The 23,910-nt window shown below is 52.0% G+C and overlaps 2 protein-coding genes and 2 long non-coding RNA genes across 6 annotated transcripts in view; 1 reads left to right on the plus strand and 3 right to left on the minus strand.

The window, feature by feature from the left end:
* NME5 (NME/NM23 family member 5) overlaps positions 1-23,910 on the minus strand; it is a 388,198-nt gene that overhangs the window by 11,998 nt on the left and 352,290 nt on the right. The window lies entirely within an intron of this gene.
* LOC143776545 (uncharacterized) lies at positions 5,468-12,684 on the minus strand. The gene is made up of 2 exons (XR_013215863.1): positions 12,074-12,684; positions 5,468-6,688 (listed from the first exon to the last, which is right to left on the minus strand). It is a non-coding gene; the product is annotated as an uncharacterized LOC143776545 (long non-coding RNA).
* On the minus strand, positions 18,899-21,271 carry LOC143773866 (uncharacterized). Its single transcript, XR_013215413.1, has 2 exons — positions 19,217-21,271; positions 18,899-19,063 (listed from the first exon to the last, which is right to left on the minus strand). It is a non-coding gene; the product is annotated as an uncharacterized LOC143773866 (long non-coding RNA).
* The window catches only part of PFDN1 (prefoldin subunit 1), a 30,510-nt gene continuing 29,512 nt past the window's right edge, over positions 22,913-23,910 (plus strand). Inside the window, exon 1 of the mRNA XM_077266001.1 lies at positions 22,913-23,066. Within this exon, the coding sequence (XP_077122116.1) occupies positions 23,034-23,066 (33 nt within the window). The 5' untranslated portion in view covers positions 22,913-23,033. The remainder of the gene's footprint in view (positions 23,067-23,910) is intronic.

The following is a 23,910-nucleotide window of genomic DNA, read 5'->3' on the forward strand; positions in this document are numbered from 1 at the left end:
TATATTACTGATAATATCAGAATGTATGGGCCCTGTCAGGTATATATTAGTGATATCAGAATGTATGGGCCCTGTCAGGTATATATATTAGTGATGATATCAGAATGTATGGGCCCCGTCAGGTATATATATTAGTGATGATATCAGAATGTATGGGCCCCTTCAGGTATATATATTAGTGATGATATCAGAATGTATGGGCCCCTGTCAGGTATATATATTAGTGATGATATCAGAATGTATGGGCCCCTGTCAGGTATATATGCTGCGATTGTTCTCGTATGCTGATTTGGCATGAAAAAATAATCACAGATGTGATCTGCCCCATAGATTAACACTGGTCCGAGTGCCATGCGATGCTTTCTCACATAGCGCTCGTCCGTATTCTACGCTAGTGTGACCCCGGCCTTAAACTTATGAAGCGACACAGACCACCTGCAGTTCAGCCACCATCAATATTTAAATTACAAGTTTTTCACCATCCAAAAAAATGCTAATTTTAACCTAGTTCCATAGGTTTCTTAAAGGGAACCTGTCACCAGGTTTTCCCCATATATAGTACCACCAGCACCTATATGGCCTTATACACACCCTTCTAGAGTGCTGTACCGTATATACTCGCGTATAAGCCGAATTTTTTGGGGGCAGAAAGAGACCCTCTCGGCTTATACTCGAGTCACTGTCGGCGGGGAAGCGGCGGCTGTCACATACTCACCTGCTCCTGGCACGGTCCCTGCATGTCCGATGGTCTCCGGGCAGCTCTTCCTGTGTTCAGCGGTCACGTGGTTCTGCTCATTAATGAATATGGACGCATAATGGTTAAGGCTATGTGCGCACGTTGCAGATTTGCTTGAGGAAATGTCTGCATGGTTAGTGCGTCTCTTAGCAGAAAACGCAGTGGAAATTCTGTACTTTTTTATGCGGATTTGATGCGTTTCTGTAAATCGTGAGCGCTAAATAAAGATATATTAAAAAAAATAAAAATAAAGGAATTTGATGCATTTCCTTATTCAAACTCTTCACGAGATACCCTCATTAATATTAACTAAAGACACACACACCCCCATGTAGGAGCATTAACATAATTAACCTACATATGCTGTAAAAAAAACAACTAAGAAACCTGCGTGAAATGCAAAATGTTTATTTTTCAAAAAATAAAGCCTGCATGGGCTCCCGCATAATTTTCATAACCAGCAGTGGGAAAGCTGACAGCTGATGTTACTATTCTGGAAAGGAGCCAATAACCATAAAGGTTCCCAGGCTATTAATATCAGCTCACAGCTGTTTGCTTAGCCTTTACTGGCTATTTTACAGGGGGACACAAAATATTGACATAAAATCCAACCAGCAAATGCTAGGCAGACAGCTAGCTGTAGGCTGATATTTATAGCCTGTGAAGAGGCCATGGATATTGGCAGCCCCACAGGCTAAAAACCATCAGCTCTCAGCCGTCGCAGAAATGGCGCATCTTATAGATGTGCCAATTCTGGCACTTAGCCTCGCTCTTCCCACTTGCCCTGTAGCAGAGGGGTTCATAATTGTGCGGTTGATGTCCTTTTTATTGTCAAGTAACATCAAGCCCACAGGTTAGTAATGGAGAGGCATCTATCAGACATCTCTTCATTACTAAGCTGGCCTAATGTCACCTTACAATACAAAGGTGAAATTAACCCCTTATTACCCCATATGCCACCGCTACAGGGCAGTGAGAAGACAGAGGCTGAGTGCCAGAATTGGCGCATCTTACAGATGCACCTTTTCTGGGGTGGCAATAACCATGGTCCCTCTCTAGGCTATAATATCTGTCCTCAGTCACTGGCTTTCCCTCTGTGGCACAGAAAATTGTGCGGGAGCCCACGCCAGTTTTTCCAGTGAAAACATTATTAAATACATACAGGCCCCAAATTTTACACACACACACACACACACACACTACTAACCGTATTAGTCACTGACCTATATAAGTCTAACTGTTCTGCAATGGTTTACTGTATGTAAACCATGTCTCCTATCCTGTCAGCCTCTGCAATGATTTAACAGAAGCCGACAAATTAACTATCAGCTATTCCGCTGTCCGTGTGATATATTATATATATATATATATATATATATACACATATACATATACACACACACACATACATACACACACAGACAGTATAGACCAAATGTTTAGACACACCTTCTCATTTAAAGATTTTTCTGTATTTTCATGACTATGAAAACTGTACATTCACACTGAAGGCATCAAAACTATGTGGAATTATATACTTAATAAAAGTGTAAGGCAACTGAAAATGTCTTATATTCTAGGTTTTTCAAAGTAGCCACCTTTTGCTTTGATGACTGCTTTGCACACTCTTGGCAGTCTCTTGATGAGCTTCAAGAGGTAGTCACTGGGAATGGTCTTCCAACAATCTTGAAGGAGTTCCCAGAGATGCTTAGCACTTGTTGGCCCTTTTGCCTTCACTCTGTGGTCCAGCTCACCCCAAACCATCTCGATTGGGTTCAGGTCTGGTGACTGTGGTGGCCAGGTCATCTGGCGTAGCACCCCATCACTCTCCTTCTTGGTCAAATAGCCCTTACACAGCCTGGAGGTGTGTTTGGGGTCATTGTCCTGTTGAAAAATAAATGATGGTCCAACTAAAAGCAAACCGGATGGAATGCCACTGCAAGATGCTGTGGTAGCCATGCTGGTTCAGTATGCCTTCAATTTTGAATAAATCCCCAACAGTGTCACCAGCAAAGCCCCCCACACCATCACACCTCCTCCTCCATGCTTCACGGTGGAAACCAGGCATGTAGAGTCCATCCGTTCACCTTTTCTGTGTACAAAGACACGGTGGTTGGAACCAAAGATCTAAAATTCGGACTCATCTGACCAAAGCACAGGTTTCCACTGGTCTAATGTCCATTCCTTGCGTTATTTAGCCCAAACAAGTCTCTTCTGCTTGTTGCCTGTCCTTAGCAGTGGTTTCCTAGCAGCTATTTTACCATGAAGGCCTGCTGCACAAAGTCTCCTCTTAAGGGCTTGTTTCCATTTGCGAGAAACACGTCCGTATCTCGCATGTGGAAACCAAGCTGTAGCACCGGCACTCCAGAGCGGAGCATGCAGCCACATAGGAACAAATGGAGCTGCACGCTTTGCTCCAAAGTGCCGGCGCCACAGCTTGGTTTCCACATGCGAGATACGGATGTGTTTCTCGCAAATGGAAACAAGCCCTAACAGTTGTTGTAGAGATGTGTCTGCTGCTAGAACTCTGTGTGGCATTGACCTGGTCTCTAATCTGAGCTGCTGTTAACCTGCGATTTCTGAGGCTGGTGACTCGGATAAACATCCTCAGAAGCAGAGGTGACTCTTGGTATTCCTTCCTGGGGCGGTCCTCATGTGAGCCAGTTTCTTAGTAGCGCTTGGTGGTTTTTGCCACTGCACTTGGGGACACTTTCAGTTTTCCCAATTTTTCGGACTGACTGATCTTCATTTCTTAAAGTAATGATGGCCACTCGTTTTTCTTCACTTAGAATTTGTATTATGGCAGGAAAAAAGCAGCTAACAGTCTATTCAGTAGGACTATCAGCTGTGTATCCACCAGACTTCTGCACAACACAACTGATGGTCCCAAACCCATTTATAAGGCAAGAAATCCCACTTATTAAACCTGACAGGGCACACCTGTGAAGTGAAAATCATTCCCAGTGACTACCTCTTGCAGCTCATCGAGAGAATGCCAAGAGTGTGAAAAGCAGTCATCAAAGAAAAAGGTGGCTACTTTGAAGAACCTAGAATATAAGACATAACAAAAAAGTGTGAAACTGAAATTAAGTATATAATTCCACATGTGTTAATTCATAGTTTTGATGCCTTCAGTGTGAATATACAATTTTCAGTCATGAAATACAGAAAAATCTTTAAATGAGGTGTGTCCAAACTTTTGGTCTGTAGTGTATCTCTTTAGATTTTATATACACCTATACTGTGTGTATATGTCTATTCTATTGTAACCTGTCAGTGTGATTTTACTGTACACTGCACCTGAATTGTCGGCCTTTCAAAGGACACCGTTGCGTATTTCTCGCAAGTCACACTGAAGGCCCGTGTGGTGTGAGTTTTTCTTGCACAAATAGACTTTCATTGGCGAGTCTCGGCTGATATACGGTGCAAATCACAGCATACTGCAATTTCACTCGCACATATACGGCCGTGAAAAAAAAAGTGATGGGAGATTAACATTGGTTCGAGTGCTATGCGATTTTTTTTCTCGCATAGCACTCGTCCGTATTCCTCTCTAGTGTGACTCCGGCCTTAAAGGGAAAATCATTAAAAATTTATATTTTTTAAAATTTGTAAAATTTCTGATTTTTTACAAAATAAATCAAAACATATCAACTCAAGTATACCATTATCATAAAGTCTAATATAACACGAAAAAAAAAATTAAACTCAAAATCAATGGGATGTTGAAGCATTCCAGAGTTATTACTATATAAAGTGACACTGGTCAGATTTTAAAAAATTGGCCACGCCACAAAGGGGCTAAGAGCTTGTACATGTGAACAGTTTCAAAAGTGGCTTACCTGTCTCAGGCAGGTTTCACACCAGCGTTCGGCAGCATTCTTCCTCCATTAAGCCCCGCCCACTGCTGCGCCTCTTCCTTCAGCTCCGCCTAAGTCTGCATGCGTCCCCTATCTAACATTGGGTACACAGGCATGCCTCATTTTGAAGATGCGCTGAACTGCGTCGAACGCAACATGTTGCATTTTATTGCAGTCGGCGCAGCGTTGAAACAACGCATGCGGAGGCATCCGCTTGGCCTGCGTACCCAATATTAAAGATAGGGTATGCAGGACGCATGCAGACGTAGGCGGAACTGAATGAAGAGTTGTGGCAGTGAGCAGGGCTAAGGCTACTTTCACACTAGTCAGTCGGTACGGGCAGTCGCAAACCGTCGGCCCGACGGACAGTGTGTTTTATGTAGAGCAACGTGGGCAGCGGAGGCAGTTTTACAACGCATCCGGGGCCTATTGTGAGTTCCGGGGAGGAGGGGGCGGAGTTTCGGCCACGCATGCGCGGTCGAAAATGGCGGACTCGACGCACAAAAAAGTTACATGGAACTTTTTTTGTGCCGACGGTCCGCCAAAACACGACGCATCTGTCGCATGATGGATGCGACGTGTGGCAATCCGTCCCAATGTGTTGCTAATGAAAGTCTATGGAGAAAAAACGCATCATGCAGGCAACTTTGCAGGATGCGTTTTTTCTCCAAAATGACGCATTGAGACGTACAGCAAGCGACGTTAGTGTGAAAGTAGCCTTAACGGAGGAAGAAGGCTGCCATCCGCAGCCCTGCCGAACGCTGGTGTGAAACCAGCCTACGGCTGTTATTATAGCACCTACCATGTGTTACACAGATACATCATGGGCTTGTCCTGCCCTGCGCATGAAATGAAAGGCGAAAATACAATGTGGAGACTTCATCAGAGTAATGTTTTATTTACATTCAGAACTGGTTTAAGAGGAACAAATGACCATTTCCCACAGAAATCTCAGACTTTTACTTATAGAAATACTGGATAAATATCATTTTACCATTAGATATAGAAACATTTCCAATTTTATAAAACTGCATTTTTTTGCATTGAATAACTTTATGCCTTTGCTTGTTTCATTTTATGCATTTCTAAAGTATTGTAAAACTGTAGTATGCTGTTGGTGCATGCGGGTTGGACTGTCGGTTTGGTATGTGGCTCTGTTCCCCCCAGGCCTGCCTCCGATGTCTGAGGTTTCGGTGTCCCAGACCAGAGATCGTAATACCGGCCTTGAATTGTGAAGGACACGGCAGCCGACCCTGAGAAACATCCAAGGTGGGAACGCCCCATCATGTCGAAGAGAGTCTGCTAGATCCAGGCCTAGCAGACCAGTGCTGGTGGGTTCATGGATGCCAGGAGGGGGTTGGCCTAAAGGAAGGTCTCATCTTTTCCTGGCGGGTCGGAGAGTTGTCCCGTCGGTTTTTTGGACAGAACATTTCCAAAACAACCAAAATTGAACAGCAGATGTCTTGGGAGGCAGACTTTAGTCCTCTGTTGCAGAAGCGAAGTACTCTTAAACTGATAGGTGCAGAGTAGGACACACTAGAAAGTTGGTGTGCATGATTATTCAGGGCACTGGCGGTGTGGACCGGCCACCAGAGAAGGCCTAGACCGAAGCCTGGATATTTTAAGAGCAGGGTCACAGGAGCCTCTGGAAAACATGGAGGCTGCATGAATAGGAAGGTTTCCCCAGAAGATGTCCATATTGCTCAGGGGCAAACTAGGACATACTTGTCCTGTCCTTTCCATTTTTTTTTTTTTTTTTTTTAAAGTAGCCCCCTCACTGCCTGGTAGGATATACCTGTCCTGAAGGTCACACATCATTCTTCACAGACCGATGATGAAGATGGGCATGGAATAACCTGGACGCAGACCTTTCGGCGGCTGGCACATAACGGATTCGTCTTCCCTCCCTACTCTATCTGGCTCTGGGGGGGCCAGAGGGTAGGGGGATTCGTGGCATGGACCGTCCTCTGGGGAACCACAAACACTTTTGATGTGTTAGGGCCTTGCCTCGTAGACCACAGATGATATGGTAGTGACAATTCTAGGTGGGAGATTAGAGTGACAATTCCACTGTCGCCCTCAAAAGCCGTATCTGAAAAAAAAAAAAAAAAAAAAAAGAAAAAGGAAAATCGTTAATAAACCCCCCCCCCCAAAACCTAAGTCAGAACTGAGCTGGGTGGTCCAGACCCATGTCTGCCTCCTACTGACATTAAGCTAAAAAGGATTAGCTTTGTGCCAGTTGGTGGTGTGGCCTACTCTACAGGGAAATACCTTTTTTTTTTGCATAGCATAAGCAGCATACACTCATATTTTTTTTGTGTACCCCAATGAAGCATTAGCCCCCCCCCCCCCCACATCAATCAGATGGCCACACAGCATAACCTTGCTCCCCCAGTCAGGAACATCCACCTCACATTAACCAGCGGACCCCACAGGATAAATCCAAAGCCCACCAGACATTCCCTCCCCTCAAGCGTAAATCCAAATATGGCGCCCCCTGCCCCAACCATAAATCCCATCAGACACCCCCTCCAATCGAACGCCACCCCAGCTTAAACTCTCATCGGACGTCCAACCCCCACAAACCCCCATCGGACGTCCAACCCCCATCGGACGTCCAACCCCCACAAACCACCATCGGACGTCCAACCCCCACCGGACGCGGAACCCCCCACCCAGCAAACCCCCAGATGCAGACCCCCCACCCCGCACAAACCCCCATCACACGTGGACCCCCCCTCCCGAGCACAAACCCCCATCGGACGTCCAACCCCCACAAACCCCCATCGGACATCCAACACCCATCGGACGTGGACCCCCCCACCCAGCACACACCCCCTTCGATGTCCACCCCCCACCCAGCTTAAACCCTCTTCAGCCCCCCCCAAACCCAACCCATAAGCAGGTCGCCCCCAATAAAAGGGATCCCCCAGTAAGCAGCAGGTCACCCCCCAATAAAAGGGTTCCATCTGTAAGCAGCAGGTCATCCCCAAATCCCACCACGGGATCCCCCCAATAGCCAGCAGCAGGTCGCCTCCCCACATTCCACGACAAGCAGGTCGCCTCCCCACATTCAACGACAAGCAGGTCGCCTCCCCACATTCAACGACAAGCAGGTCGCCTCCCCACATTCAACGACAAGCAGGTCGCCCTCAAATCTCACCACAGGGGTCCCCCAAATAGCCTGCAGCAGGTCACCCCTCACATGCAGGTCGCCTCCCCACATCCCACCACAAGCAGGTCACCCCCGCATCCCACCACAGGGGTCCCCCAATAGCTTGCAGCAGGTCTCCCCCCACATCCACCACAAGGGTCCCCCCCAATAGACAGCAGGTCACGCCCTCCCAAAACCCGACCACAAGCATGTCGCCCTCATACCCCATCACCAGGGTCTCCCCAATAGCCAGCAGCAGGTCGCCCCCACTAAAAGGGGTCCACCCCGTAAGCAGCACGTCACCTCCAAACCCCACCACAGGGGTCCCCAACAATAGCCAGCAGGTCACCCCCAAACCCCACCACAGGGGCCCATCAATAGCCATCAGCAGGTCACCCCTCCACAAGCAGGTCGCCCCCACTAAAAGGGGTCCCGCAACAAGCAGGTCGCCTCCCCAAACCCAACCATAAGCAGGTCACCCTCACTAAAAGGGGTCCCCCGCATGCAGGTCGCCCCCAAATCACACCACAGGGGTCACCCCAATAGCCAGCAGCAGGTCTCCCACCCCAAACAAGTCTCCCCATAAGCAGGTCACCCCTAAATCCCACCACACGGGTCCCCCCAATTGCCAGCAGCAGGTCCCCCCCCCACAAGCAGGTCACCCCCCCACTAAAATGGGTCACCCCCAATTGCATGCAGCAGGTCGCCCCCCCCACAAGCAGGTCAGGGGTCCCCCAATAGCCTGCAGCCCCCCTCACAAAAGCAGGTTGCCTACCACAGAAGTCCACCACAACAGCCAGCAGCAGTCCCCCCCCCCCCCCACAAAATCCCACAATAGCAAGCAGCAGCAGGTCCCCCCAAAAGCCCACCACAGGGGTCCCCCACAATAGCCAGCAGCAGCGGAGCCTCCCAAAATCCCACCGCAGGAGTCCCCCACAATAGCCAGCAGCAGCAGAGCCCCCCCAAATCCCACCGCAGGGGTCCCCCACAATAGCCAGCAGCAGCGGAGCCCCCCCAAAATCCCACAGCAGGGATCCCCCACAATAGCCAGCAGCAGCGGAGCCCACCAAAATCCCACCACAGGGGTCCCCCACAATAGCCATCAGCAGCGGAGCCCACCAAAACCCCACCACAGGGGTCCCCCACAATAGCCAGCAGCAGCGGAGCCCACCAAAACCTCACCACAGGGGTCCCCCACAATAGCCAGCAGCAGCGGAGCCCACCAAAACCCCACCACAGGGGTCCCCCACAATAGCCAGCAGCAGCGGAGCCCACCAAAACCACACCACAGGGGTCCCCCACAATAGCCAGCAGCGGAACCCCCCAAAACCACACCACAGGGGTCCCCCACAATAGCCAGCAGCAGCGGAGCCCACCAAAATCCCACCGCAGGGGTCCCCCACAATAGCCAGCAGCAGCAGAGCCCACCAAAATCCCACCGCAGGGGTCCCCCACAATAGCCAGCAGCAGCGGAGCCCACCAAAATCCCACCACAGGGGTCCCCCACAATAGCCAGCATCAGCGGAGCCCACCAAAACTGCAGCGGTCCCCCACAATAGCCAGCAGCAGCGGAGCCCCCCAAAACCACACCACAGGGGTCCCCCACAATAGCCAGCAGCGGAGCCCACCAAAACCGCAGCGGTCCCCCACAATAGCCAGCAGCAGCGGAGCCCCCCAAAACCACACCGCAGCGGTCCCCCACAATAGCCAGCAGCAGCGGAGCCCCCCAAAACCACACCGCAGCGGTCCCCCACAATAGCCAGCAGCAGCGGAGCCCCCCAAAACCACACCGCAGCAGTCCCCCACAACAGCCAACAGCAGCAGAGCCCACCAAAATCCCACCGCAGGGGTCCCCCACAATAGCCAGCAGCAGCGGAGCCCACCAAAATCCCACCACAGGGGTCCCCCACAATAGCCAGCATCAGCGGAGCCCACCAAAACTGCAGCGGTCCCCCACAATAGCCAGCAGCAGCGGAGCCCCCCATAACCACACCGCAGCGGTCCCCCACAATAGCCAGCAGCAGCGGAGCCCCCCAAAACCACACCGCAGCGGTCCCCCACAATAGCCAGCAGCAGCGGAGCCCCCAAAATGCCACTGCAGGGGTCCCCCACAACAGCCAGCAGCAGCGGAGCCCCCAAAATCCCACAGCAGGGATCCCCCACAATAGCCAGCAGCAGCGGAGCCCACCAAAATCCCACCACAGGGGTCCCCCACAATAGCCAGCAGCAGCGGAGCCCCCCAAAACCACACCGCAGCGGTCCCCCACAATAGCCAGCAGCAGCGGAGCCCCCCAAAACCACACCGCAGCGGTCCCCCACAATAGCCAGCAGCAGCGGAGCCCCCCAAAACCACACCGCAGCAGTCCCCCACAACAGCCAACAGCAGCAGAGCCCACCAAAATCCCACCACAGGGGTCCCCCACAATAGCCAGCAGCAGCAGAGCCCCCCAAAATCCCACCACAGGGGTCCCCCACAATAGCCAGCAGCAGCAGAGCCCCCCAAAATCCCACCACAGGGGTCCCCCACAATAGCCAGCAGCAGCGGAGCCCCCCAAAACCACACCGCAGCGGTCCCCCACAATAGCCAGCAGCAGCGGAGCCCCCCAAAACCACACCGCAGCAGTCCCCCACAACAGCCAACAGCAGCAGAGCCCCCCAAAATCCCACCACAGGGGTCCCCCACAATAGCCAGCAGCAGCAGAGCCCCCCAAAATCCCACCACAGGGGTCCCCCACAATAGCCAGCAGCAGAGCCCCCCAAAATCCCACCACAGGGGTCCCCCACAATAGCCAGCAGCAGCAGAGCCCCCCAAAATCCCACCACAGGGGTCCCCCACAATAGCCAGCAGCAGCGGAGCCCCCCCAAATCCCACCGCAGGGATCCCCCACAATAGCCAGCAGCAGCAGAGCCCCCCAAAATCCTACTGCAGGGATCCCCCACAATAGCTAGCAGCAGCGGAGGCCCCCCACAATAGCCAGCAGCAGCGGAGCCCCCAAAATCCCACCGCAGGGAACCCCCACAATAGCCAGCAGCGGAGCCCCCCAAAATCCTACCACAGCGGTCCCCCACAATAGCCAGCAGCAGCGGAGCCCCCCAAAATCCCACAGCAGGGATCCCCCACAATAGCCAGCAGCAGCGGAGCCCACCAAAATCCCACCACAGGGGTCCCCCACAATAGCCAGCAGCAGCGGAGCCCACCAAAACCCCACCACAGGGGTCCCCCCACAATAGCCAGCAGCAGCGGAGCCCCCCAAAACCACACCGCAGCGGTCCCCCACAATAGCCAGCAGCAGCAGAGCCCACCAAAATCCCACCGCAGGGGTCCCCCACAATAGCCAGCAGCAGCGCAGCCCACCAAAATCCCACCACAGGGGTCCCCCACAATAGCCAGCATCAGCGGAGCCCACCAAAACTGCAGCGGTCCCCCACAATAGCCAGCAGCAGCGGAGCCCCCCAAAACCACACCGCAGCGGTCCCCCACAATACCCAGCAGCAGCGGAGCCCACCAAAATCCCACCACAGGGGTCCCCCACAATAGCCAGCAGCAGCGGAGCCCACCAAAACTGCAGCGGTCCCCCACAATAGCCAGTAGCAGCGGAGCCCCCCAAAACCACACCGCAGCAGTCCCCCACAATAGCCAGCAGCAGCGGAGCCCCCCAAAATCCCACCGCAGGGATCCCCCACAATAGCCAGCAGCAGAGCCCCCCAAAATCCCACCACAGGGGTCCCCCACAATAGCCAGCAGCAGCAGAGCCCCCCAAAATCCCACCACAGGGGTCCCCCACAATAGCCAGCAGCAGAGCCCCCCAAAATCCCACCACAGGGGTCCCCCACAATAGCCAGCAGCAGCAGAGCCCCCCAAAATCCCACCACAGGGGTCCCCCACAATAGCCAGCAGCAGCAGAGCCCCCCAAAATCCCACCACAGGGGTCCCCCCCAAAATCCCACCGCAGGGATCCCCCACAATAGCCAGCAGCAGCAGAGCCCCCCAAAATCCTACTGCAGGGATCCCCCACAATAGCTAGCAGCAGCGGAGGCCCCCCACAATAGCCAGCAGCAGCGGAGCCCCCAAAATCCCACCGCAGGGAACCCCCACAATAGCCAGCAGCGGAGCCCCCCAAAATCCTACCACAGCGGTCCCCCACAATAGCCAGCAGCAGCGGAGCCCCCCAAAACCACACCACAGGGGTCCCCCACAATAGCCAGCAACACCCCCCAAAACCCCACCACGGGTCACTCCCCACACAGACAAGTAGGTCGATCACCACAGGGCCTCCCCCCAATAGCGAATAGCGATCGGCAAGTAGCACTGAAACCACTGACCTCCATGGCGTCCACAAGCTGTCATGCTGCTTTCCTTTGCCGGTGTTCTGAAAATTGTCGGCATGTCGTAGATAGTAGGGATGGGCGAGGCTACGGAGTCACGTGCCGCAAACTGACCAATCACGGCCAAGCAACAGCTGAAGATGCAGGGTGGAGAGAAGAGGAGCTCTGGGCGGGGCTCTGGGCGGCAACATGCCTGAAAATTTCAGGGACGGGCGTGATTATGGCACCTGGGGGCCTGGTTAAAACCACAATAGTGAGGGAGGGGGGCGTTACTATGCTCAGAAATTTCAGGGCGTCTTCATTTCTGCAAAGGGGGGTGATTAAAGCAGCGGGGAGTGACTACATGCCGAGAAGGGGAGTGTATACATGCCCAGGAAGGAAGGTCAGTCCTGAACGTGCATTCATTGAACACTCAGGACAGATAGCCGAGACAGATAGCCGAGAGGAGGAAAGCAGTTATGGAGGACGCTACGGCGGTGAGTGCGATTATCGTGCCGTGTGGATGAGCCCCTATCTCTTCGCGCTGAGATAGGGGCTCATTCAGATGGAGCGATGATCGCGTGTTCACGCAGAGCGAAGAGATAGGGGCTCTTCCACACGGCACGATAATCGCACTCACCGCCGTAGCGTCCTCCATAACTGCTTTCCTCCTCTCGGCTATCTGTCTCGGCTATCTGTCTCGGCTATCTGTCCTGAGTGTTCAATGAATGCACGTTCAGGACTGACATTCCTTCCTGGGCATGTATATACTCCCCCCTGCTTTAGGGGGGTGCCAACACTGCTACCCGTAGTAACCCTTTGGTGGGGTGCCAACACTGCTACCCGTAGTAACCCTTTAGGGGGGGGCCAACACTGCTACCCGTGGTAACCCTTTAGGGGGGTGCCAACACTGCTACCCGTAGTAACCCTTTAGGGGGGGCCAACACTGCTACCCGTAGTAACCCTTTAGGGGGGGGCCAACACTGCTACCTGTTGTAACCCTTTAGGGAGGTGAGGGCGCGGGGGGCTGTGTATGGATGGATAGGGGGTCCCTTATGGCGGGTGCCCGTGTATGGATGGATGGGGGTCCCTTACTGCGGGGGGCCTGTTTATGGATAGATAGGGGGTCCCTTACTGTGGGAGGCCTGTGTATCTCTGCCCACAATGCCTAGTTTGCAATATGGAAGGAGCACATTCAGGAGCGCGCATTTCTGGCGACGCGCAATTCCCGCATTTCTGCCGGTGCGCATTCAGGAGCGCGCATTTATGCCTTTTGGCGTGCATTTTGCATGTAAGGAGGTGCGCATTCAGGATCGCAGATACCTATTCTGCCTGAAGTAACCTGTTGCCTTTATTCCCAGCGGATCCGTATTCTGCCTGTAGTAACCTGTTGCCTTTATTCCCAGCAGATCCGTATTCTGCCTGTAGTAACCTGTTGCCTGTATTCCCAGCGGATCCGTATTCTGCCTGTAGTAACCTGTTGCCTTTACTCCCAGCAGATCCGTATTCTGCCTGTAGTAACCTGTTGCCTTTATTCCCAGCAGATCCGTATTCTGCCTGTAGTAACCTGTTGCCTTTATTCCCAGCAGATGCGTATTCTGCTTGTAGTAACCTGTTGCGTTTATTCCCAGTATATCCGTATTCCCCTTATTACCCCATATCCCACCGCTAAAGGGGAGTGGGAAGAGAGAGGCTCAGTGCCAGAATAGGCTCATCTTCCAGATGTGCCTTTTCTGGGGTGGCTGGGGGCAGGTGTTTTTAGCCAGGGGCAAGCCAATAACCATGGTCCCTCTCTAGGCTATTAACCCCTTAATCCCATATGACGTACTATCCCGGCAAGGTAACCTGGGACTTAATTGCCAGTGACGGGATAGTACGTCATACTGTTTAATGCGACATCGCGACTTAAGTCGCGGTGAACGCATTAAATTTCTGGCGCCATCTTACCTGCAGGAAGATGGCGTCGGCATCCCAAGGCCTGGCTCGGCCCCCCCGGTCTCACGATCGCTGTGATTGGCTGTTCAATTCTGAACAGCCAATCACACCGTTTCTCATTGTTTCAGCCAGTCGGGGCAGCTGAAATAAAGAGGTCCCGGGCTAGGATCGAGTAGCGATGTACTCTATCCTAGGGCCGGTGCCTGGCAAGACCCCCGGATTGGCATGATCGCCGATAGATTCGATCACGCCAATCGCAGGGCACAGCGGCGGTATTACCGAGCTGTGCCCTGCTGTACCCGGCTGTCCCCTGCTGTAGCGGGCCTGGATCGGTGCTGCAATCGCACCTATCGCAGGCCAGAGACTAGTGCAGGCCCAGCAGGACTATCGACGATTGCGCCAATCATAGGGCACAGCGGCGGTCACGTTGTGACCCCTGTGTGACCTGCTGGTGACCTGCCTAGGATCGGAGGGACCCTAGGCAGTTGCCATGGTCACCAGGGCCTGCAGGGATTGGTGGGATCGTTGTTATCATTCGACCCCACCAATGACAGCTCACATCAGCGGTGTGACCGCTCTGTGACCTGTCTGTCACCTGCAGGTGACCTGTCTGACCGCTCTGCAGGGGTCCCCACTCTAGCTGAGGACTCCTGCAGAGTGGTCACACAGCCAGATCTTGTCTTGCTGGGCCTTGTGGTGCTACAGAAGCCTGTAACACCACAATCCCCTGCGTTAGAAAAGAGGGAAAGAAAACCGAAGAAAGAAGAGAGACTACAAACGTAAGTGTTAACAGCCCCTCCCCCCTCTTTTTTAACCCCCTTCGTCCCTCTTTGCGCCGCCTCCGTGCGCACGTTTAGCAGCCGCCGAGCGTTGATTGTTGACGCAGTTCACCGATCACTCGTGCTCGCTTTTTTTTCATCAGCCCCCTTTGAACAATTCCGTACACCCATCCCGCAGCCGCCAAACTTTGATAAGTGACGCAGTTCACTTATCAGAGCTTGTGCCTGCGGTTTTCCTTTTTTTTGTTTTTCACATCTCCTTGCGCTCACCCAGCCGCCGCGTCAAACCCGTGCCTTCCTTTTTTTTTTTTTAACATCTCCGTGCGCACACCCAGCAGCCGCTGAACTTTGATAAGTGACGCGGTTCACTTATCAGAGCTAGGGCCTGCTGTTTTAGACTTTTCTTTCACAGTTATTTTTTTTCCCTTTAGCTTTTTCTTTTCAGAGTAGTTTGCACCAAGCACTATCCCCCCCCCACTTACACAGTTACCAATAAAGTACACCCAAGCACCACACTTACAAAAAAAAAGTCCCGCTCGTCCCAAGAGCGCTATTCAGCGGAGGAGGCATATTCTTTCCTTGCCTCCGACACTGATAGCGAGGATCCCACTTTTCTTTATTTTTCAGATTCTTCCTCATCCTCTTCCCACTCCTCATCTTCCTCCTCCGGCCCTGCGGAACCACCACGCAGACGCCGCAGGACAGAAGATGAGGCAAGGCCCATCATTGATGATGAAGATGATGAAGCGCCCACCATTAGTGAAGATGAACCAGCGCACCCCACTGCAGACCCCATATGGACCCCACCACCTGAAAATTAAAAGCCACTGATTCCTGATTTTGTGGCAGAATCAGGAATCAAGTTTGACACCACCGGCCTCACAGAACTAGACTTTTTCAAAGTCTTTTTCTCTGAGGCTTTCTTTAACCTCATGGTGGAGCTAACAAACTTGTATGCTCAGCAATTTTTGGACCAAAACTTGGGTTCATCATATTCTAACTGGTCTCCTGTAGCCGCAGTTGAAATGATGCACTTTTGGGGCCTGGTCCTCCACATGGGGATCCTGAAGAAGCCTGAACTTCGGCAATATTGGAGTGTGGATATTTTGTATAACACTCCAGTGTTCCGAATGGTCATGACCCGGACGCGTATTGAGGCCATCCATGAGGCCAAGTTCCTGCATTAGGGCTCATTTCCACATGCGAGGCATACGTCCGTATCTCGCATGTGGAAACCAAGCTGTGGAGCCGACACTCCAGAGCGGAGCGTGCGACAGCATAAGAACACATGTAGCTGCACGCTCCGCTCCAAAGTGCCGGCTCCACAGCTTGGTTTCCACATGCGAGATATGGACGTGTGCCTCGCATGTGGAAATGAGCCCTTACAACGATAATGCACGGTGTCCCGCACGAGATGACCCCAACTTTGACCGTCTGTTCAAAGTTCGGCTGGTCATTGAACACTTCAACAAAAACTTTGCTGAAGTGTACGTGCCTCAAAGGGACATCTGCATGGATGAGTCCTTAATTCATTTTAAGGGGCTGCTCAAATTCCATCAATACCTGCACAGCAAAAGGGCCAGGTACGGAATCAAACTGTCCAAGCTGTGTGAGAGTACCTCAGGGTACACCCACAGCTTTACAGTTTACGAAGGGAAGGACACCAGGATTGAACCGCCTGAGTGTCCTTTCTAACCTGTGAGGGAGTGTGAAAATTGTGTGGGATTTGGTGCACCCACTGCTGGATAAAGGTTATCACCTCTATACCGATAACTTTTACACCAGCATCCCACTCTACAAATCCCTCTCTGCGCGAGGTACCGCAGCCTGCAGTACTGTCCGCAAAAAACAGAAAGGTCTCCCGAAGACGCTAGTTGGGCCGACTCTCACAAAAGGTGAGAGCAAAGCCCATTGTAGCGACCACCTGCTGGTGGTCAAGCACAAGGACAAAAGGGATGTCCTATTGACCACCATACACGGTGATGGCAGCGCCCTCAGCACTGTAAGGGGTACCTCTACAGAGGTCAGCCAACCGACCAGTGTACTGGGGTACAACAAAAACATGGGGGGCGTTGATCTCTCTGATCACCTAACTCCTCCAACCGTACAGTGCTTTGAGAAAGGCCAGGGTATGGTACAAAAAGCTGTCCGTGCACATTGTACAAATGGCAATGCTCAACGCTTTCCTGCTGTCACGATGTGCACACAACACCGATATGTCGTACCTTCATTTCCAGGAGGTAGTGGTTAAGGCCTTGATGTTTGGCACGAGGGAAGAAGCGGGCCCCAGTACTTCTGGAACTGAAGGTACACGTATTGTACCAGGTCAGTATTTTCCGGGGGTGGTCCCGCCAACTGGAAGAAAATGAAAGCCGCAAAAAAGGAGCCAAGTGTGCTCCAAATGAGGAATACGCAAGGACACCATCTATCAATGCGACACCTGCCCCAAAAAACCTGGCCTGTGTATGAAGGATTGCTTTAAATGGTACCACACCTCCATGCACTACTAATTTACAGGAAACAGATTCATTCCAAAGGAGGCACATCTACACAAGTTCTTTGGGGGCCTACTTTCCAAAATGTTGTCACTTGTGGGTTTTTTCCCTGTTAAGGCACATCAGGGGTTCTGCAAACGGAACATGACGCCTCGCAGACGATTCCATCAAAGTCTGCATTCCAAAACTTCAGTACTTCCCTTTCGAGCCCCAACTTGTGCCCAAACAGTTTTTTCCAACATATGGGGTATCAGCGTACTCAGGACAAATTGGACAACAACTTTTGCAGTCCAATTTCTCCTGTTACCTTTGGGAAAATAAAAAAATTGTTGCTAAAAGATCTTTTCCATGACTAAGAAGTTAAATTTTCATATTTTCCTTCAACATTGCTTTAGCTCTCAAGAAGCACCTGAAGGGTTAAAAAACTTCTTGAATGTGGTTTTGATCAGCTTGAGGGGTGCAGTTTTTAGAATGGTGTCATTTTGGGTATTTTTTGCTATATAGACTCCTAAATGTGAGGTGGAACCTAATCAAAATAGTTTTTTAAATTTTGTTTTAAAAATGTGAAATTGCTGGTCAATTTTAACCCTTATAACTCCCTAACAACCAAAAAAATTGTTTCCAAAATTGTTCTGATGTAAAGTAGACTTGTGGGAAATGTTACTTATTAAGTATTTTGGGTGACATATCGCTGTGATTTAAGGGAATACAAATTCAAAGTTGGGAAATTGCGAAATTTTTTGTCAAATTTACATTTTTTACACAAATAAAAGCAGGTAATATCAAATAAATTTAACCACTATCATGAAGTAGAATATGTCACGACAAAACAACGTCAGAATTGCCAAGATCCGTTGACGCGTTCCAGAGTCATAACCTCATAAAGGGACAGTGGTCAGAAATGTAAAAATTGCCTTGGTCAATAAGGGGTTAACATTGATAGCCTGTCTTTACCACTGGTTACACCCGCCATCTTGGCTGTTAGCTCTTCCCTGGTGTCAGCCGGAGCTGCTCAGTCACCGACACCCACAGCACAGCGGCGTCACCGGGGCTGTGTCCAAGGTCGGGTACAGCACGTCTGTCGGCGGAGCTGTGCAGCGCAGGGACTGACAAGTTCCATCGAACAACTTAAAAGGCGGAGGTGCTGGTGTCGCACCCCCACAGATCACACACAGATGACATACTCTAATGAGAGACCATCAATGTCACAGTCATGGACAACCCCTTTAAAAAGAGAACAGTTTAAGGGATGAAACCTCATGGCCACCATGGCAGGGCCTCCAACGCTGCTGCAGCAGATCAGCACTACATCGTCGGCTGTACCGTTGACATCTGGACACAAGAGACCCATGAGGACCAGGAGCCGCTCGTGTTTATATCGTGGCAGTTGTGAAAATGCAAGAACGGGGATGTTTCAATTCACTGCTTGCAAGCAGCTACAAAGAGCCATTACTTACGCTCTGCCAGCTGGGCCCACCTTTATGACAGAGTTCTAAAAAGTGGGAAGGTCTTAATGGGAGGGGCGGAGTCTGCAAGCGGTTTAATTAATATAAGCTATAAACTTGATGTAAATTATCTAACGCTGAGGACACGGCCCATTACCGAGAAACCAGCGACTCAGTATCGCAAAAACATAGAAAATATAAAATTTTATTATACAAAAATGACTAAATACAGATATAAAGGGGAAAACCATGGAGCACATAGTGGTTCTCGCTTCTCCAACGGAGCAGATGCGACGTGGAGTCTTCCAACTTCTTAAAGTAGTAGTTGAGTTTGTCACTGAGCTTCTCCCGCAGCTGTAAAGGAAATGGAGGAAGACATTAATGGTGCACACATGGTCTGAGCCCGGCTGCCATGGCTCTAATCCCTCACAGTTTCTGAGTGTGGCATTACGTCACCATGAATGACATCACCATTAGTCACGACGGTCATGTGATGTGAATTCTCACCATAAACGGTCAGGGAGTCCAGGCGCATGTGGAGGAAAAGCTTTGGCTTTGCCGGTTCTCATCCTTAGGCTTCATACCCATTTGCGATAAAAAAAAAAAAAAAAAGTTTGATTTCTGGACAGAAAAAAAGAAAGAAACATAAGCGAGTGTCATGTGAGGTCAATGCAATTTTTTAATTGCAACATCCATATGCAATGCACCAGGCAGCACAGACTTAGAATGGGGTCATCTTCATCATCAATGATGGGCCTTGCCTCATCTTCTGTCCTGCGGCGTCTGCGTGGTGGTTCCGCAGGGCCGGAGGAGGAAGATGAGGAGTGGGAAGAGGATGAGGAAGAATCTGAAAAATAAAGAAAAGTGGGATCCTCGCTATCAGTGTCGGAGGCAAGGAAAGAATATGCCTCCTCCGCTGAATAGCGCTCTTGGGACGAGCGGGACTTTTTTTTTGTAAGTGTGGTGCTTGGGTGTACTTTATTGGTAACTGTGTAAGTGGGGGGGGGATAGTGCTTGGTGCAAACTACTCTGAAAAGAAAAAGCTAAAGGGAAAAAAAATAACTGTGAAAGAAAAGTCTAAAACAGCAGGCCCTAGCTCTGATAAGTGAACCGCGTCACTTATCAAAGTTCAGCGGCTGCTGGGTGTGCGCACGGAGATGTTAAAAAAAAAAAAAGGAAGGCACGGGTTTGACGCGGCGGCTGGGTGAGCGCAAGGAGATGTGAAAAACAAAAAAAAGGAAAACCGCAGGCACAAGCTCTGATAAGTGAACTGCGTCACTTATCAAAGTTTGGCGGCTGCGGGATGGGTGTACGGAATTGTTCAAAGGGGGCTGATGAAAAAAAAGCGAGCACGAGTGATCGGTGAACTGCGTCAACAATCAACGCTCGGCGGCTGCTAAACGTGCGCACGGAGGCGGCGCAAAGAGGGACGAAGGGGGTTAAAAAAGAGGGGGGAGGGGCTGTTAACACTTACGTTTGTAGTCTCTCTTCTTTCTTCGGTTTTCTTTCCCTCTTTTCTAACGCAGGGGATTGTGGTGTTACAGGCTTCTGTAGCACCACAAGGCCCAGCAAGACAAGATCTGGCTGTGTGACCACTCTGCAGGAGTCCTCAGCTAGAGTGGGGACCCCTGCAGAGCGGTCAGACAGGTCACCTGCAGGTGACAGACAGGTCACAGAGCGGTCACACCGCTGATGTGAGCTGTCATTGGTGGGGTCGAATGATAACAACGATCCCACCAATCCCTGCAGGCCCTGGTGACCATGGCAACTGCCTAGGGTCCCTCCGATCCTAGGCAGGTCACCAGCAGGTCACACAGGGGTCACAACGTGACCGCCGCTGTGCCCTATGATTGGCGCAATCGTCGATAGTCCTGCTGGGCCTGCACTAGTCTCTGGCCTGCGATAGGTGCGATTGCAGCACCGATCCAGGCCCGCTACAGCAGGGGACAGCCGGGTACAGCAGGGCACAGCTCGGTAATACCGCCGCTGTGCCCTGCGATTGGCGTGATCGAATCTATCGGCGATCATGCCAATCCGGGGGTCTTGCCAGGCACCGGCCCTAGGATAGAGTACATCGCTACTCGATCCTAGCCCGGGACCTCTTTATTTCAGCTGCCCCGACTGGCTGAAACAATGAGAAACGGTGTGATTGGCTGTTCAGAATTGAACAGCCAATCACAGCGATCGTGAGACCGGGGGGGCCGAGCCAGGCCTTGGGATGCCGACGCCATCTTCCTGCAGGTAAGATGGCGCCAGAAATTTAATGCGTTCACCGCGACTTAAGTCGCGATGTCGCATTAAACAGTATGACGTACTATCCCGTCACTGGCAATTAAGTCCCAGGTTACCTTGCCGGGATAGTACGTCATATGGGATTAAGGGGTTAATAGCCTAGAGAGGGACCATGGTTATTGGCTTGCCCCTGGCTAAAAACACCTGCCCCCAGCCACCCCAGAAAAGGCACATCTGGAAGATGAGCCTATTCTGGCACTGAGCCTCTCTCTTCCCACTCCCCTTTAGCGGTGGGATATGGGGTAATAAGGGGAATACGGATATACTGGGAATAAACGCAACAGGTTACTACAAGCAGAATACGCATCTGCTGGGAATAAAGGCAACAGGTTACTACAGGCAGAATACGGATCTGCTGGGAATAAAGGCAACAGGTTACTACAGGCAGAATACGGATCTGCTGGGAGTAAAGGCAACAGGTTACTACAGGCAGAATACGGATCCGCTGGGAATACAGGCAACAGGTTACTACAGGCAGAATACGGATCTGCTGGGAATAAAGGCAACAGGTTACTACAGGCAGAATACGGATCCGCTGGGAATAAAGGCAACAGGTTACTTCAGGCAGAATAGGTATCTGCGATCCTGAATGCGCACCTCCTTACATGCAAAATGCACGCCAAAAGGCATAAATGCGCGCTCCTGAATGCGCACCGGCAGAAATGCGGGAATTGCGCGTCGCCAGAAATGCGCGCTCCTGAATGTGCTCCTTCCATATTGCAAACTAGGCATTGTGGGCAGAGATACACAGGCCTCCCACAGTAAGGGACCCCCTATCTATCCATAAACAGGCCCCCCGCAGTAAGGGACCCCCATCCATCCATACACGGGCACCCGCCATAAGGGACCCCCTATCCATCCATACACAGCCCCCCGCGCCCTCACCTCCCTAAAGGGTTACAACAGGTAGCAGTGTTGGCCCCCCCCTAAAGGGTTACTACGGGTAGCAGTGTTGGCCCCCCCTAAAGGGTTACTACGGGTAGCAGTGTTGGCACCCCCCTAAAGGGTTACCACGGGTAGCAGTGTTGGCCCCCCCCTAAAGGGTTACTACGGGTAGCAGTGTTGGCACCCCACCAAAGGGTTACTACGGGTAGCAGTGTTGGCACCCCCCTAAAGCAGGGGGGAGTATATACATGCCCAGGAAGGAAGGTCAGTCCTGAACGTGCATTCATTGAACACTCAGGACAGATAGCCGAGACAGATAGCCGAGAGGAGGAAAGCAGTTATGGAGGACGCTACGGCGGTGAGTGCGATTATCGTGCCGTGTGGAAGAGCCCCTATCTCTTCGCTCTGCGTGAACACGCGATCATCGCTCCATCTGAATGAGCCCCTATCTCAGCGCGAAGAGATAGGGGCTCATCCACACGGCACGATAATCGCACTCACCGCCGTAGCGTCCTCCATAACTGCTTTCCTCCTCTCGGCTATCTGTCTCGGCTATCTGTCCTGAGTGTTCAATGAATGCACGTTCAGGACTGACCTTCCTTCCTGGGCATGTATACACTCCCCTTCTCGGCATGTAGTCACTCCCCGCTGCTTTAATCACCCCCCTTTGCAGAAATGAAGACGCCCTGAAATTTCTGAGCATAGTAACGCCCCCCTCCCTTTGTCACGCCCCCTCCCTCACTATTGTGGTTTTAACCAGGCCCCCAGGTGCCATAATCACGCCCGTCCCTGAAATTTTCAGGCATGTTGCCGCCCAGAGCCCCGCCCAGAGCTCCTCTTCTCTCCACCCTGCATCTTCAGCTGTTGCTTGGCCGTGATTGGTCAGTTTGCGGCACGTGACTCCGTAGCCTCGCCCATCCCTACTATCTACGACATGCCGACAATTTTCAGAACACCGCCTTGGAGAACACGCCCCCTCCCGATAGGACACGCCCCCGGAAATGACGTCACACCTGGAAGGAGCCCATACACTCTAGCATCTACCAGAGCAGTAGGCGTAGCACTGCTCACTGCTGCCGGAGCCAATCACGGCTCACGTTATAGCGTCACGCCGTTGGCGCATGCGCACTCTTGCTAACGAAGCAAGATGGCATCCGCTATGGACCTGGAGCTTAAGAAGGTACTCATGACTGTGAGCCGTACTCGGTAGCCATATTAGACTGGGCGAGGCTTGTCTCCTTCAGGTTTACTGGGAGATTTTCTGGTGGCATTTCTCACATGTGCCTCCTCAATATGAGTGGCATGGGAAACAGCCCGGCATGCTGGTATAGGTGAGGTGCCAGTGATGGGTGGCAGGATGATTACTGGCGGGCCTGCTGCGCAAGGGCTAACACCCAGCGTGCCTGTGGCTGCACAGAGCGGATTCTATGTGACGCGTCAGGTCACTGGGGTCTGCAATCCCCCTGGTTCTGGCAATGTCTGTCCCTCCATAGGCACGATGACATGGGCCAGCCCCGAGCACGCGGGCCAGCCCCGAGCACGCGGGCCAGCCCCGAGCACGCGGGCCAGCCCCGAGCACGCGGGCCAGCCCCGAGCACGCGGGCCAGCCAAGACCACGCAGACCAGCCCTGACCACGCAGGCCAGCCACGACCACACAGACCAGCCCCAACCACGTGGGCCAGCCACGACCACACAGACCAGCCACGACCACCCACAACCACACGGACCAGCCACGACTACACACGTAGCCCAATGTCACATTGCCATGGGCCGATGTCATGTCAGTAGCGAGTGCCCATCACCTATAGTAGCAAGGTGTTTCCACAGGATGGGAGCAGGAAGACCGCTCCTCCAGTGTGCACGTGTACAGGGGCAATGTGGAGAGCTATATTGCCTGCTGCCGTACCAGCGTGTTCCTTGCCGATTATCTGCTCCTGTGAATGGCGCATTAGTCTCACTCTGTAGGTAGATTGCTCACTGCAGTTTCCATTGGGAAAGTTCTCCCGTATAGGTACAGTGCTGA

This window comes from Ranitomeya variabilis, chromosome 5, assembly GCF_051348905.1.
Source record: "Ranitomeya variabilis isolate aRanVar5 chromosome 5, aRanVar5.hap1, whole genome shotgun sequence".
NCBI classification, from domain to species: domain Eukaryota; kingdom Metazoa; phylum Chordata; class Amphibia; order Anura; family Dendrobatidae; genus Ranitomeya; species Ranitomeya variabilis.